Raw genomic sequence first — 15,991 nt, forward strand, 5'->3', positions numbered from 1 at the left:
TGGTTCGTCGTGATCCTCTGTGGACCTGTCCTCCTTTGCAACAAGGTAGTTTGCAGGATTAACAGGGTTTGCAGCTCGTCTGCACATACGTTGGAGGTGTCCCATTGTTCCACAGCCCTTGCAAATGTATCCTTTGAAGTGGTATGAATGGAAACGATGATCACCCCCACAGCGCCAACAAGGTGTTAATGGCCTTGCATTCATCACCCTTGATGGTGGACTCTGAGACATCTGCAGATGTGCAGCTGCAGGCATGTCAGGCCTGCCCTGTATGTAATGATTCAAAAACAACATTACTTTGTTCACAGTACTTGTAGTAGCATTCGTGTGCTGGGAGATTTGTTTGGTATTGTCTGAATATCTGGGCTATCGCTATGGCTTTACTCAAGGTTGGGGTCTCTACAGTCAAAAGTTTGCCAAGTACAAAGAAGTCTCTGAGCATGTGCTCCAAATATCCTTCAAATTCGCAATGTCCTGCAAGGTGTCTCAGCTCGGCGACATAACTCGCCACTTCCTGGCCTTCAGACCTCTTGCACGTGTAGAACTGGTACCTTGCCATCAGAATGCTTTCCTTCGGGTTAAGATGCTCCCAGACCAGTGTGCACAAATCATCATACAATTTCTCTGTGGGCTTCACTGGAGCAAGCAGATTTTTCATGAGGCCATACTTTGGTGCCCTGCAAATGGTGAGGAGAATTGCCCTTCATTTGGCAGCATTCACTTCTCCTTCCAGCTCATTGGCCACGAAGTATTGGTCGATTCGCTCCTCAAAGGTTTCCCAATCATTTCCCTGCGAAAATTTCTCCAGTATGCCCACTGTTCTCTGCATCGTTGCGATGGGGTTTGATATCTGTATCTCGTCGCCAGTTGTAGTGTATGAGTAAAAAGTCTGACCAGATACTGTGAGCTCAAAGTAAAGTGTGACCGTAGTCTTTTATTGCAGTTCTCCAGAGTGTCTCTCCAGTCTGTGAGGCCTCCTTAAATACCAGTGACGCCCATGGGATTGTGGGATCCCTTGGGACTCCAGGGGATGAGCCCTCTGGTGGTTAAACGAGGTATTTATAGGTTTACATATATAACAGAGGGGACCTTGGAGGTGATGATTTTCCCATGCACTTGCTGCCCTTGTCCTTGTAGGTAGTGGTGGCGGTCACATGTTTGGGAGGTGCTGCCTTGGTGACCTGCTGTAGTGCTTCGTGCAGACAGTATACACTGCAGCCATAGTATGCCTGTGGTGCAAGGAGTAGATGTTAAGGCTGGTGGATGGACTGCCAATCAATGGACTGCTTTGTTCTGGATAGTGTTGAACTTTCTCTGTGTAAAGAAATTTTGAATATCTGTTCTCGTTCTTATTAACTATTTTAAACTGATAGCCCCTTATCACTGGCTCCCCACCCAAAGGTTTTGAGCAAAACCCTTGATTGAATCTCTACTTAGCCTCTGCTCCAGTGGAAGTCATCCCAATATTTCAAGCCTCTCCTCATAGTTATAGTTTCTCATCACTGGTGTCATCCTCTATTCTGAAGCTCAGCCTATGATGGTAGACTGCTTGAAGTTGTATAGCTGTATTTTGTTGCATGTCTGTACTGTTTTCCAAGTCAAATTCAAAGTTATCAGCTGGTGATTCACCTACTTCTGTTTCCTGAATAATAGCTGCACCGCACAAGAACCATTTCTGGGAAAGAGTCAACTTGTGGGCTCCCTGCCACGCTCGTCGGGAAGCTCTAAATGACCACATTGATCAACTCAAAAGTCCTTCTCATTTACACATTACCGGTTTATATCAGGCTTGTTGTAAGGCTTCATCAATCGTACCTTGGCTTTTCTTGCTCTTTATCAATAGTACCTTCCTTTTGTTGCAAACAAGGCCTTCTACTTATTTTGGCTTGCTCATTTATAGCAAAAACCCCAAAATGTTATCTGGACCTTTTTTCTAAACAAACTTTTAACAGGGCATTTCATACCTCAACCTTTGCAACAATCCGAGTTAACCAACCTTAACCTGCCATGGGTTCCTTATATAAAGCAATCCCTCAACTGGCTGCTTTTATTAGCAATATTCCATGTGCCGTTGTAAGCTATGTTTTTTACCATTGTCTTATATTAACGAATGACGTCACCAAACCCGCTTCCTCCAATTGGCCAGCAAACACGCTGGGCAGGCTTTACAAGCCCAATCAGGGGAAAAATCATTTTGGACATCGGGCTGGAGCCAGCAGCGAGACTGTGACTCACCACCGATGTCACCCGCCATGGACCCGCCGAGGTAGGGGAAATTGTGGCCCATGTTGCTGTGGCTGTGCTTCCTACAACTTTAGTATTACTGGCTGCCGTGCATGTTTCGAGTTCAACCACTTTAGTTTGAATGCTTCTTTCATACACATATTCTAACTCTTCTCCCTTAGCTCTCGAGCTTGTTGTCTGGTCTTGCTTTCGAGTAACATGGTACTCCTTGCACAGCTGTACTCTTGTCCCGTTTCTGATACTGTTCATGGTTCTGACCCTTGCACTTCACCTCCCTCTTCCTTATTTCTAATTTTAAATGGTGGCTAATAGCTATTTCTAGTTTCTTCACAAGCCACCTGATGCCTGCCTGTTTAAGTTTCTGTGCTTCTGTGCCAGTTTCTCTTTGTTCCAAAACAATCCCAATTATCACTGAACACCGTTTTGTTACTCCTGCACTTTCAGCTAACCTGATCAATTTTCCTATTAACTTAAACATCAGGTCAGTTTGCCCAGCACTATTGCTTTCTAATCTTGGAAGGCTAATGATTATATACAGTTGTGTTTCACCAATCTTACAGAAAAAAATGTATCTTCTATGCATTTCAAACATGGTAGATGTTTGAGAAGAATGTCTGGGATTTTGGAGAAGCAGCGTGTGAATCATCCAATCCTGTTATCTGGATCCGCAGGTGGAATTTTGTTCTCATGAATTTATTGGTGTTTCCAATAACGCACCAACAGGCGAAATCTGTCGACAGATGCCAGGAAAAGATAAAACTTTCCCATACAAGGTGATGTTCACAGGTTATGTGGGAAAGACAAGGTTATTGTCAAAAAGGTGACTTCCCCTCGGGAGAATTTTATTTTACTTGTTTTTGGTAGTAACATTCAGTACTCACATTATTTTTCTTGTGTGTTGTACATGCGTGCTGACTGCTTCTATTCCCTGTCTACAGAGAAAGCTGAGGAAGCAGCAAAAGCAAACGAATGTAAGTTGAATCGAAGGAAGAAAGAATTTAATCAGAGGTTACTTTACCTGCACCTTCATGACAGCTTTCAGCACCTTCAACACTCAGATTGATGTTATTGTGAGTGGTTCATGCTGACTGATTGCTTTTATTCTCCATCCACAGTGCTATGTCAAGCAGCAACAGCAGAAGCTGGTAAGTTCCATCGAGAGTGATATTTCAGTCAGAGTGGTAAAGAGCATGCGGGCCTATTAAAGGCAGATGCAGGTGAGACGATGATACATCATGAGGAAATGGCAGATGTGTTAAATCTTCTCCTTTCTTGACTTGGATGAAGGGACCAAGGGTAATGTAGCCAAGTATGCTGATGATACAAAGATGGGTAGGAAAGCAAATTGTGAGGAGGACACATAAAACCTGTAACGGATATAGACAGGCCAAATGAGTGCACAAACATTTGGCAGAAGGAGTATAATGTGGTAAAATGTGAGATTATCCACTTTAGCTGAAATAATAGAAAAGCAAATTATAATTTAAATGAAGAAAAATTGCAAAATGCTGCAGTATAGAGAGACCTGGGGTCTTTGTGCATGAAACATAAAATGTTAGTATGCAGGTACAGCAAGTAATCAGGAAGGCAAATGGAATGTTGGCCTTTATTGCAAGGGGGATAGAGTATAAAAGCAGAGAAGTCCTGCTACAACTGTACAGGGTATTGGTGAGGCCACACCTGGAGTACTGCGTACAGTTTTGGTCTACGTATTTAAGGAAGGATAGACTTGCATTGGAGGCTGTTCAGAGAAGGTTCACTAGGTTGATTCTGGAGATGAGGGGGTTGACTTATGAGGATATGTTGAGTAGGTTGGGCCTATAAACATTGGAGTTCAGAAGAATGAGAGGTGATCTTATTGAAACTTATTAGATAATGAGGGTGCTCGACAAGGTGGATGCAGAGAGAATATTTCCACTCATAGGGGAAACTAAAACTAGGGGGCATAGGCTTAGAATAAGGGTCCGCCCATTTAAAACTGAGATGAGGAGAAATTTCTTCTCTCAGAGGGTTGTAAATCTGTGGAATTCTCTGCCCCAGAGAGCTGTGGAGGCTGGGTCATTGAATATATTTAAGGTGGAGATAGACAGATTTTTGAGTGATAAGGGAGTAAAGGGTTATGGGGAGCGGGCAGGGAAGTGGAGTTGAGGCCAAAATCAGATCAGCCATGATCTTATTGAATGGCAGAGCAGGCTCGAGGGGCCAAATGGCCTACTCCTGCTCCTATTTCTTAAGATCTTATGCTGATTGATTGCTTTTATTCTCCATCTACAGCATCAAGTCAAGCAGCAACAGCAGAAGCTGGTAAGTTCCATCTAGAGTGAGGGAAACATTTCAGTCAGAGTGGTAAAGAGCATGTGGGCCTATTAAAGGCAGATGCAGGTAAGACTATGATACATCATGAGGAAATGACAGATGTGTTAAATCTTCTCCTTTCTTGACTTGGATGAAGGGACCAAGGGTAATGTAGCCAGGTTTGCTGATGATACAAAGATGAATGGGAAAGCAAATTGTGAGGAGGACACATAAAATCTGCAAAGGGATATCGACAAACTAAGTGAGTGCGCAAAAATTTGGCAGTTGGAGTATAATGTGGGAAAATGTGAGATTATCCACTTTGGCAGAAATAATAGAAAAGCAAATTAGAATTGAAATGGAGAAAAATCCCAAAGTGCTGCAGTACAGAGAGACCTGGGAGTCTTTATGCATGAGACACAAAAAGTTAGTATGCAGGTACAGCAAGTGATCAGGAAGGCAAAAGGAATGTTGGCCTTTATTGTAAGGGGGATAGAGTATAGAAACATAGAAACATAGAAACATAGAAAATAGGTGCAGGAGTAGGCCATTCAGCCCTTCTAGCCTGCACCGCCATTCAATGAGTTCATGGCTGAACATGAAACTTCAGTACCCCCTTCCTGCTTTCTCGCCATAACCCTTGATCCCCCGAGTAGTAAGGACTTCATCTAACTCCCTTTTGAATATATTTAGTGAATTGGCCTCAACTACTTTCTGTGGTAGAGAATTCCACAGGTTCACCACTCTCTGGGTGAAGAAGTTTCTCCTCATCTCGGTCCTAAATGGCTTACCCCTTATCCTCAGACTGTGACCCCTGGTTCTGGACTTCCCCAACATTGGGAACATTCTTTCTGCATCTAACCTGTCTAAACCCGTCAGAATTTTAAACGTTTCTATGAGATCCCCTCTCATTCTTCTGAACTCCAGTGAATACAAGCCCAGTTGATCCAATCTTTCTTGATAGGTCAGTCCCGCCATCCCGGGAATCAGTCTGGTGAACCTTCGCTGCACTCCCTCAATAGCAAGAATGTCCTTCCTCAAGTTAGGAGACCAAAACTGTACACAATACTCCAGGTGTGGCCTCACCAAGGCCCTGTACAACTGTAGCAACACCTCCCTGCCCCTGTATTCAAATCCCCTCGCTATGAAGGCCAACATGCCATTTGCTTTCTTAACCGCCTGCTGTACCTGCATGCCAACCTTCAATGACTGATGTACCATGACACCCAGGTCTCGTTGCACCTTCCCTTTTCCTAATCTGTCACCATTCAGATAATAGTCTGTCTCTCTGTTTTTACCACCAAAGTGGATAACCTCACATTTATCCACATTATACTTCATCTGCCATGCATTTGCCCACTCACCTAACCTATCCAAGTCACTCTGCAGCCTAATAGCATCCTCCTCGCAGCTCACACTGCCACCCAACTTAGTATCATCTGCAAATTTGGAGATACTGCATTTAATCCCCTCGACTAAATCATAAAAGCAGAGAAGTCCTGCTACAACTGTACAGGGTATTGGTGAGGCCACACCTGGAGTACTGCTTACAGTTTTGGTCTCCGTATTTAAGGAAGGATAGACTTGAATTGGAGGCTATTCAGAGGCTATTCAGAGAATGTTCACTAGGTTGATTCTGGAGATGAGTGGGTTGACTTATGAGGATAGATTGAGTAAGTTGGGCCTATAAACATTGGAGTTCAGAAGAATGAGAGGTGATCTTATTGAAACTTATTAGATAATGAGGGGGCTCGACAAGGTGGATGCAGAGATGATATTTCCACTCATAGGGGAAACTAAAACTAGAGGACAGAGTCTTAGAATAAGGGTCACCCATTTAAAACTAAGGGTTGTAAATTTATGGAATTCTCTGCTCCAGAGAGCCATGGAGACTGGATCCTTGAATATATTTAAGGTGGAGATAGATAGATTTTTGAGCAATAAGGGAGTAAAGGGTTATGGGGAGCGGGCAGGGAAGTGGAGTTGAGGCCAAAATCAGATCAGCCATGATCTTATTGAATGGCAGAGCAGGCTCGAGGGGCCAAATGGCCTACTCCTGCTCCTATTTCTTAAGTTCTTATGCTGACTGATTGCTTTTATTCTCCATCTACAGCATCAAGTCAAGCAGCAACAGCAGAAGCTGGTAAGTTCCATCTAGAGTGAGGGAAACATTTCAGTCAGAGTGGTAAAGAGCATGTGGGCCTATTAAAGGCAGATGCAGGTAAGACTATGATACATCATGAGGAAATGACAGATGTGTTAAATCTTCTCCTTTCTTGACTTGGATGAAGGGACCAAGGGTAATGTAGCCAGGTTTGCTGATGATACAAAGATGAATGGGAAAGCAAATTGTGAGGAGGACACATAAAATCTTCAAAGGGATATCGACGAACTAAGCAAAAATTTGGCAGTTGGAGTATAATGTGGGAAAATGTGAGATTATACACTTTGGCAGAAATAATAGAAAAGCAAATTAGAATTGAAATGGAGAAAAATCCCAAAGTGCTGCAGTACAGAGAGACCTGGGAGTCTTTATGCATGAGACACAAAAAGTTAGTATGCAGGTACAGCAAGTGATCAGGAAGGCAAAAGGAATGTTGGCCTTTATTGTAAGGGGGATAGAGTATAAAAGCAGAGAAGTCCTGCTACAACTGTACAGGGTATTGGTGAGGCCACACCTGGAGTACTGCTTACAGTTTTGGTCTCCGTATTTAAGAAAGGATAGACTTGAATTGGAGGCTATTCAGAGAATGTTCACTAGGTTGATTCTGGAGATGAGTGGGTTGACTTATGAGGATAGATTGAGTAAGTTGGGCCTATAAACATTGGAGTTCAGAAGAATGAGAGGTGATCTTATTGAAACTTATTAGATAATGAGGGGGCTCGACAAGGTGGATGCAGAGACGATATTTCCACTCATAGGGGAAACTAAAACTAGAGGACAGAGTCTTAGAATAAGGGTCACCCATTTAAAACTAAGGGTTGTAAATTTATGGAATTCTCTGCTCCAGAGAGCCATGGAGGCTGGATCCTTGAATATATTTAAGGTGGAGATAGATAGATTTTTGAGCAATAAGGGAGTAATAGGTTATGGGGAGCGGGCAGGGAAGTGGAGTTGAGGCCAAAATCAGATCAGCCATGATCTTATTGAATGGCAGAGCAGGCTCGAGGGGCCAAATGGCCTACTCCTGCTCCTATTTCTTAAGTTCTTATGCTGACTGATTGCTTTTATTCTCCATCTACAGCATCAAGTCAAGCAGCAACAGCAGAAGCTGGTAAGTTCCATCTAGAGTGAGGGAAACATTTCAGTCAGAGTGGTAAAGAGCATGTGGGCCTATTAATGGCAGATGCAGGTAAGACTATGATACATCATGAGGAAATGGCAGATGTGTTAAATCTTCTCCTTTCTTGACTTGGATGAAGGGACCAAGGGTAATGTAGCCAGGTTTGCTGATGATACAAAGATGAATGGGAAAGCAAATTGTGAGGAGGACACATAAAATCTGCAAAGGGATATCGACAAACTAAGTGAGTGCGCAAAAATTTGGCAGTTGGAGTATAATGTGAGAAAATGTGAGATTATCCACTTTGGCAGAAATAATAGAAAAGCAAATTAGAATTGAAATGGAGAAAAATCCCAAAGTGCTGCAGTACAGAGAGACCTGAGAGTCTTTATGCATGAGACACAAAAAGTTAGTATGCAGGTACAGCAAGTGATCAGGAAGGCAAATGGAATGTTGGCCTTTATTGCAAGGGGGATAGAGTATAAAAGCAGAGAAGTCCTGCTACAACTGTACAGGGTATTGGTGAGGCCACACCTGGAGTACTGCTTACAGTTTTGGTCTCCGTATTTAAGGAAGGATAGACTTGAATTGGAGGCTATTCAGAGAATGTTCACTAGGTTGATTCTGGAGATGAGTGGGTTGACTTATGAGGATAGATTGAGTAAGTTGGGCCTATAAACATTGGAGTTCAGAAGAATGAGAGGTGATCTTATTGAAACTTATTAGATAATGAGGGGGCTCGACAAGGTGGATGCAGAGACGATATTTCCACTCATAGGGGAAACTAAAACTAGAGGACAGAGTCTTAGAATAAGGGTCACCCATTTAAAACTGAGGGTTGTAAATTTATGGAATTCTCTGCTCCAGAGAGCCATGGAGACTGGATCCTTGAATATATTTAAGGTGGAGATAGACAGATTTTTGAGCAATAAGGGAGTAAAGGGTTATGGGGAGCGGGCAGGGAAGTGGAGTTGAGGCCAAAATCAGATCAGCCTTGATCTTATTGAATGGCAGAGCAGGCTCGAGGGGCCAAATGGCCTACTCCTGCTCCTATTTCTTAAGTTCTTATGCTGACTGATTGCTTTTATTCTCCATCTACAGCATCAAGTCAAGCAGCAACAGCAGAAGCTGGTAAGTTCCATCTAGAGTGAGGGAAACATTTCAGTCAGAGTGGTAAAGGAGCATGTGGGCCTATTAAAGGCAGATGCAGGTGAGCCTATGATACATCATGAGGAAATGGCAGATGTATTGAATCTTTTTTCGTATGTTAGTAGCAAAGCAAATCAAGTGTTAATATCTAAGTTGGATATCCAGGCCAAAGCTTCCTGTACAACAGCGTGGATAGCTTGTGGGTGCCATGATAGGAAGCTGTGTGTGCTGTGCTCTGTGAAGATATCACATTTGGCGACGGAAGATGGGATGTTTCGGATGAATTAAAGCTTAAATTCTGTTGGTGAAGGATTCAGCCAGCCGACAGAGAGACTCTGGAAGTTTCTATCTTTGAAAAAAGCTACAAAATCCAAGGTAAAATACAGCACACGGTGTGAACAGTTACAGATTCAAATGGCAGATGTATTGGGACATTTGGTTGAATATAGACACGACCAGGAACATTTTAAAGTGTATGTGGATCAGCTAGAAATGTTTTTCACTGCAAACAACATATTCAAAGTTCCAGACAATGCAGTCCAGAACCGGGCTGTGTTGAAACGTAAGAAACGATCTTCTTATCGGAGGCGGGTCCGGCATTATATGACACTCTTGTAAATCTGCTTGTGCCTGATGAGCCAAAGGACACAACGCTTAAAGAGAATTTAACGAAGCTGGAGCAGCACCATAACCCCAAACCGTTAGAAATTGCTGAAAGTTATCGTTTCAGGATTCGGAATCAAAAGGCTGATGCAAGTATCAGTGATCACATTGTTAGTGTTAGTGTTTGTCAGAAGAATCACTCAACACTCAGAGTCGGTTCCAACGCCAGTGCGGCTTTTATTTACGCCAGCGGGGAGGAAATCACAAGACTGAGTCCAGGCTTCTCTCCACAGAACAAAGGGTTTCATGGATCTTTATATGTTTTACAACAGTTTACTACAGTTACATACAACAGTTTACTACAATTACATTAGACCAATAGATAGCGTTAGTCTCTAAACGTAAAGTGGCTCATGTGCTGCCAAGAGATGTGTTGCTAAGGGGTGTGTTGCTAGGGATGACTCATGTGTCTTGTAACATGGCCTGGGCCTCTCTTATCTTACTGTCCTTGGATGCTGGCATTGGGTAGTCTCCTTATCTCCATCCTGCTACAGAGCCGTATTGTTACTAGAACATTTGGTCCTGAGGCCTAGCTGATTAGAGACACCTGCAGAGCTTGCTTGCTGGTCCTGTGTGTGGGAAACAACAAGTATCAGTCTCCAAGAATGCGGTCTATTTCAGCTAACATAAATCCCTTGAGGCTTCACTGGTAGCCATTTTATGGTACAAGTTACATATTTAATTCTAACCTTATCCTACAGGTGCCGTTGCCCTAGGGTGCCTAATACCTACAACAATTCCCTCCTTTCGGTAAGGGGACTAGTCCTAGTCCCCCTTTAACCGACCGCCCTACTTATGTTAGATTTTGTGCACGGCCCGGTACTCCCTGCCTCAACGTGCTGGCCAGTCACGCGGTTTCAGGAGTACCGGTTGCTTAGATCAAATTAACTAAGGTCAAATCCTCCTTCTCTTTTATTAGACAGGCTTGTTTATTATTTGGGGACCGATCCTGGGTCCCTCTTCATTGTGCATGGTGTCTGCATGCCTGGCAGGCCATTATGCCCCATGTTATTGCTAAGATTGTATCCCGACCAGTATGTGTGAAATTATACGAATCCAAGGATGGATGTTCACAGTTATACCCCAGTCTCAGACCTTTCTCCACCAACTCTGACTTTGTAAGTCTATTTTGATATCTTCTTCCAGTACTTTGATTTTAGTTTGCAGTTGGTGGTAGAGCTTTACGGATTGACCCACCCTGAGCCTCAATAGGGACCTGATCTGGCTCATCATAATCCTGCAAATGATCATGGAGCTGATCGGTTACATCAATAGCTTCAGGCTTCCGGCGCCTAACCTGGGTGATATGCGCTTGCCCGATCATGACAGGTCGTAGTGGCGTAAAGCAAAAGTTTGGCTGTGGTATAGGGCACTGCAGGTCATTATACTGGTATGAACGCTCTGTGGTAGAGACGCAGTATCTTCCTTTTCCTCCATAACCTGACCTCGCGAAGTGCCTATGTGCGGGCACTATTTCTAGTACACACCCGTCGGTTCGGTTAAACCCGCACTCGTCTAGCTCCCCTCGGCCTACTGGGTGAGGGCATACTGTGATCTCCCCCCTTTGCTTGCAATCTGTTAGGGAAATCCCGGTAAGTATGTTGTTTCGACGAACGGCGGAGGTGGTGGTCAGATAGTAACGCATTTTCCCGTATTACTCCGATATTCTCAAGTTGGTATAGGGGGAACGGCCCTGAGTCCGGTGTGGCTATAGGGATCATCAGGACTATCCCTATCCCAGTATTCCTACCCATCTGGCAATCTGGAATTGCTGGGTATACTCAGGTCAGTCCCTTCAGAGTACAATTATCCAGTGTCCCCCTCTGGTTAGCCAACTGAGTCAGATGTGAACTGTCTATCCAATCGGGTACTTTCCCGTGTTGGATCTGGTCGAGATTGTGGCGGATCTGTCCCACCATTCACAAACCATAAGCGTGAGAGTTGTCTTTGCTTTCCTGTATCTTCTTTTTCTCTATCAATGAGGTGATTGATGGTTTTGGCGTGAGCTTCCAGGACTGAGATGCCATCCAACTGGATTTCAGCACCCTCCTTTCCTAGGTTGGCTTGGTCTTCCTGGTTTTGCTCCACCCTCTCTAATAACCCCTTCATCACCCCTCTAAGCTGTTCCACCCTCTCATTTAACCCTTGTATGTCTATCGAGTTCACTACGGAGGTCCCTGTATTGAAAACGGTAGCAACATCATTAACTATTTCCCTCTTCATCCTGGGGGCTAACCCCTGTCCCCGGAACCTACTGGCACCCATTGCATCGGCAGCCTGCTGCATTACAACTTTACTTAATACATTGTACATTTTCCTTGACTGTTCTGTACAGTATTCTGGCATCTGGATGCCTGAAATATTGATCAGAACAGGCACAATTTCATGTTTAACATTATCATATAATAATTCCCCTTCGTTGTATATTAGAATCCCATTCTCTGGTCCCTTAGTAGTTATGGGACAAGGCAGTTCCTCGGGCAATGTAGTGGTTCTTATGGGGCGCGGTGTTGGAGGGGGTGAGAAACATACATACAATGATATTGCAGCCGCCCCCACCTCCTCGTAGTACCCACACAGCCCCACTCCCTTTTTGCGGATGACTGATTGCTGGGATTGTCCCGGAGGCGCGCAAATTATGCCGAAAGTACATTCATCAGGCCCTCCGTTTAATGCAGCTGCTCCTTATACCCGTGGAGCACTGTACACATACTCTTATTCTTATTAGGATTCTTAGTAGGATTCACTTGTAACCATGCATTAAAATAAGTCCTGTTCTTGCTCCAGTCCTTGGCTGCTGGGATGCATATTCCATCCGTTAAATTAAACAAGACTCCATAGTTCATGTAGTTGTTTATTTCCTGAGTGCACTGCAATCCGTCGGTGTCGTCTAGGGTACGTGCCTGTCGCAGGGCTATCCATATTACGAGGAGTGCCGTTCGTATTCCCATCTTTATTCTGGTAGGTATTATCTGTAATTTTAAACAGACGGCCTGGTCGTCACCAGGGATTAGGTTTTGCTCTACGAGTATCCCTGTCACCCTGCGAAATCAGAAGCACAAGGTTATAATCGAACCTTTTCGAGTTGAATCTGTGGGGCGTGCGCCCGTGTCTTTACCCACTTAAATATCTTAGCTTTTAACTCTTCAATTTGTTTTGTTTGAGTATCTATTTCTTTATTGTATCAGGCAAGTATTATTACATAAGCTAGTTCTGTTTTTATTTTTGTTTCCTCTGTTAGGTGAGTCTTTTTTTTTCCTATTAAGAAATCCAAATTAATAATGTTCAGTATCTTAAATGGCTGTGAATGGAAAGGGTTAACTCCTTTCCAGGTTTGTAAGAAGACCTGATGTCATTACGTGACTTCACGTAATCATCTGAAAAAAAAAGTCTTTGTGCCTTCAAAACTTACTTAGAAATTAGGAATCCGTTAAACAGCATAAATAATAAAAATCTTCTCATCAGGGAAGATGACATTTTAGATTAAACTGCCAAATACATTTTTTTTTAATTGATATAAAACGAGACCACACATTTTTAATAGCAATTTTGTTTACTGAAATTCAATTTTCTATAAGAATTTAAGAATTCAGTAAGGTTCTCTAATTCCCAGTTTTTTTTTTCTGTGCTGAGTTCGCATAGCTTAGATCTTCAAAACCCTCCTGCTTGTTTAGACTTTTCAGGACTTTTCTTGATAAACACTGTCCATTTTGAAAATCTTTTCAAACTGCATTGAAACTTTCTCATAATTTAAAATCATTATCAATGTTGAGTGTTTTTTTTTTACCTCTTCCAAATTTTTTTCTTTTTCTAATTAAACCAATATCTTTTTCACAGCAAACATCAACTAGTATTTAGTAAGTTATGTCTTTTTCCATCACAAACACATTTTGTTTACTTTCAAAGTGGTGTCTTTATCTTTTTCTTTTTTTTCCATAACTGGAATGGAGTCCAGCTTTGAGGGTTTGAGGGCTGCTTTTCGTTATCTCAAAATGCTCCAGTTTCAAAGTCGTTACTAAAGCTTGCTGTTTTTAACATTTTCCAAAAGTCCCTTTTACATCTCCGCAGATAGCTCGCCACTCGCCCAGGACTTTGACCTGATCAGATTTAATTTAATCTTTTTCTTTTTTGAATCCACCTCAGTATTTTCTGTGACTTCTCTGAATATCTCAAAATCCCAATTCAAACTTTGTAATTTCAATCTTTATTTAAAACCTTTTATTTTTGCTAGAAGCTCTTTTTTTTAAAAAAGCATTCTTTATCTCATTCCGAGACTAAATTTATGTCTTTCAACCCAATCAATCATTGCATGTTTTCTTTCGACAAGTAAATTCTTTTTTTTAACCATCGGGACCTTATATTTTTTATCTTTTGCTCAACAAACTTATCCTTTGTACATTTCCTAGCTCCGTAACTTATCATCCGAATCATCCGAATAAATCCACACCTGCGTTTCTAATTTAAATGTCTTAAAACTTCCCACATACAGGACAACACTACAAAGGGTTAGCTAAAATAAACAGACACTTGCATTCCTCTTCCAACCAGGCTTTCGGAACATGAAAACATAAAAAATTCATTCCGCAGTCAAAAATCACACAGGCACTTCTCATTTAAAACAGACGTTCACAAAAGTCTCTCTTCTTTCCTATTGTTTTGGCCGGCTCTATTCCTCTTCCATACTTCACTAAAGACAATCACCGTCAGTTTTTTTTATCTTAGCTTCCTATGTTAATTTACATGGGCTCGCAGTATCAAGACCACAGCCTTTTTTTTTCTTTTTGACTTTCCGTTCCTTCTCCCACCATTCCCGTTGGGCTGCTGGCAGGTCCTGTGTATCCCACCCTGCTCTAATCATTTTCTCGATTAGTTTCTTTTGCTTTTCCGCCAGATGGCGGGTAATGGACCCTTCTGATCCCCGCTCGAGTTTACTTGCATTCATGGCCATTCCTGGGTAGGATTAGATCCGTTAGGTATCTACTCTCAGAGGTCTGCTTTCTGCCTAGCGTTACTTGCAGTAGACCGTCTCCTAGCTACTGTCAGGTCACAAGTTTTACTGTTACACAGACTTATACAATTCTTAAAACGCGTTTAAGCAATTCCCGCAGTGCTTACGTTAACCTTAACGACTACCTACCACCGATCTTGCCCGTTGGTCCGACCCTGTTCACAGGTTTGGATTCCGTTAGCCGCTGTACACCGCTTGGTTCTACCCCGGGGTATATCTCAAATTACACTACTGGGTCCGGAAAATGTCTTTCAGTATCACGATCCCACGGTCCAAGTGTGTTCCCGGAACCTACTTAATTCCTGGCCGTCACGTGGGACTAAAGTCCTCTTAATTCAGGCTCAGGCTAGGTGTTTGAGATATTGGACCGTCCCCTCGTGTCGATCAACCAGCATCCACTTTCCGCACCCTGAGGCCTAGCTGATTAGAGACACCTGCAGAGCTTGGTTGCTGGTCATGTGTGTGGGAAACAACAAGTATCAGTCTCCGGTCTATTTCAGCTAACATAAATCCCTTGAGGCTTCACTGGTAGCCATTTTATGGTACAAGTTACATATTTAATTCTAACCTTATCCTACAGGTGCCGTTACCCTAGGGTGCCTAATACCTACAACAACATCATAGCATTAAAAAAGCTGTCAATGCACTGTAATTTTGGAAACTTTCAAAATCGAGCATTATGGGATCGTTTTGTTTGTGGGGTGAAAAATGATGCGATCAGAAGGAAGTTATTGACGACGGAATACTTGACTTTTGAGATTGCTTGTCAGACAGCGAGGTCGATGGGCATGGCTGAACAATATTCCCGAGAATTAAATAATGATTATGGTCGTCAATCATCCGAGATAAATCACCTGCAGGTTCAAAGTAAAAGACGGGTATGGTCAAAAGTCTCAGAAACTGGAAATTCTAACAGAGCGTCGAAGTCGTGCTATAGGTGCCTGGGACAACACATTGCTCAAAGTTGTCCATACGTGAAGGCAGAGTGTTTCTTCTGCAGAAAGACTGGGCATATTGCGAAGGCATGCCGACTGAAGGGTAAACCAGTTTTCAAAGCTATGATTAGAAATCCCAAGAGACTACATAGCATGGAAGTACAGCAACAGGACGAGGAGATGTTGGAGTTACACGTCACCAGGAGCACGAGGTTAACGGACAGCGATTCGGAAAGCATCAAAATCCACATAGATGTTGCGGGATTCAAGATACCAATGGAAATCAACACGGATGCATCAGTGAGTGTAGTACCGGAGCCACTATACCGTGACAAATTGTGTGTTTTCCAACTGGAGAAATCCAAGATAGAGCTGCGAGGCTACTCGGGAGAGAAAATTCCTGTGGTAGGTCA

At 42.9% G+C, this 15,991-nt stretch overlaps 1 protein-coding gene across 12 annotated transcripts in view; it reads left to right on the top strand.

The window, feature by feature from the left end:
* LOC139264758 (uncharacterized) overlaps positions 1-15,991 on the top strand; it is a 680,593-nt gene that overhangs the window by 305,298 nt on the left and 359,304 nt on the right. For 9 of the 12 annotated variants that reach the window (XM_070881817.1, XM_070881821.1, XM_070881822.1 and 6 more), the window contains 6 exons: positions 3,183-3,215; positions 3,360-3,389; positions 4,519-4,548; positions 6,653-6,682; positions 7,785-7,814; positions 8,925-8,954. In XM_070881817.1, the coding sequence (XP_070737918.1) occupies positions 3,183-3,215; positions 3,360-3,389; positions 4,519-4,548; positions 6,653-6,682; positions 7,785-7,814; positions 8,925-8,954 (183 nt within the window). The remainder of the gene's footprint in view (positions 1-3,182; positions 3,216-3,359; positions 3,390-4,518; positions 4,549-6,652; positions 6,683-7,784; positions 7,815-8,924; positions 8,955-15,991) is intronic. The other 3 variants (XM_070881827.1, XM_070881826.1, XM_070881828.1) reach the window with 3 other exon arrangements.

Source organism: Pristiophorus japonicus, chromosome 5 (assembly GCF_044704955.1).
Source record: "Pristiophorus japonicus isolate sPriJap1 chromosome 5, sPriJap1.hap1, whole genome shotgun sequence".
Taxonomy (NCBI): Eukaryota; Metazoa; Chordata; class Chondrichthyes; family Pristiophoridae; genus Pristiophorus; species Pristiophorus japonicus.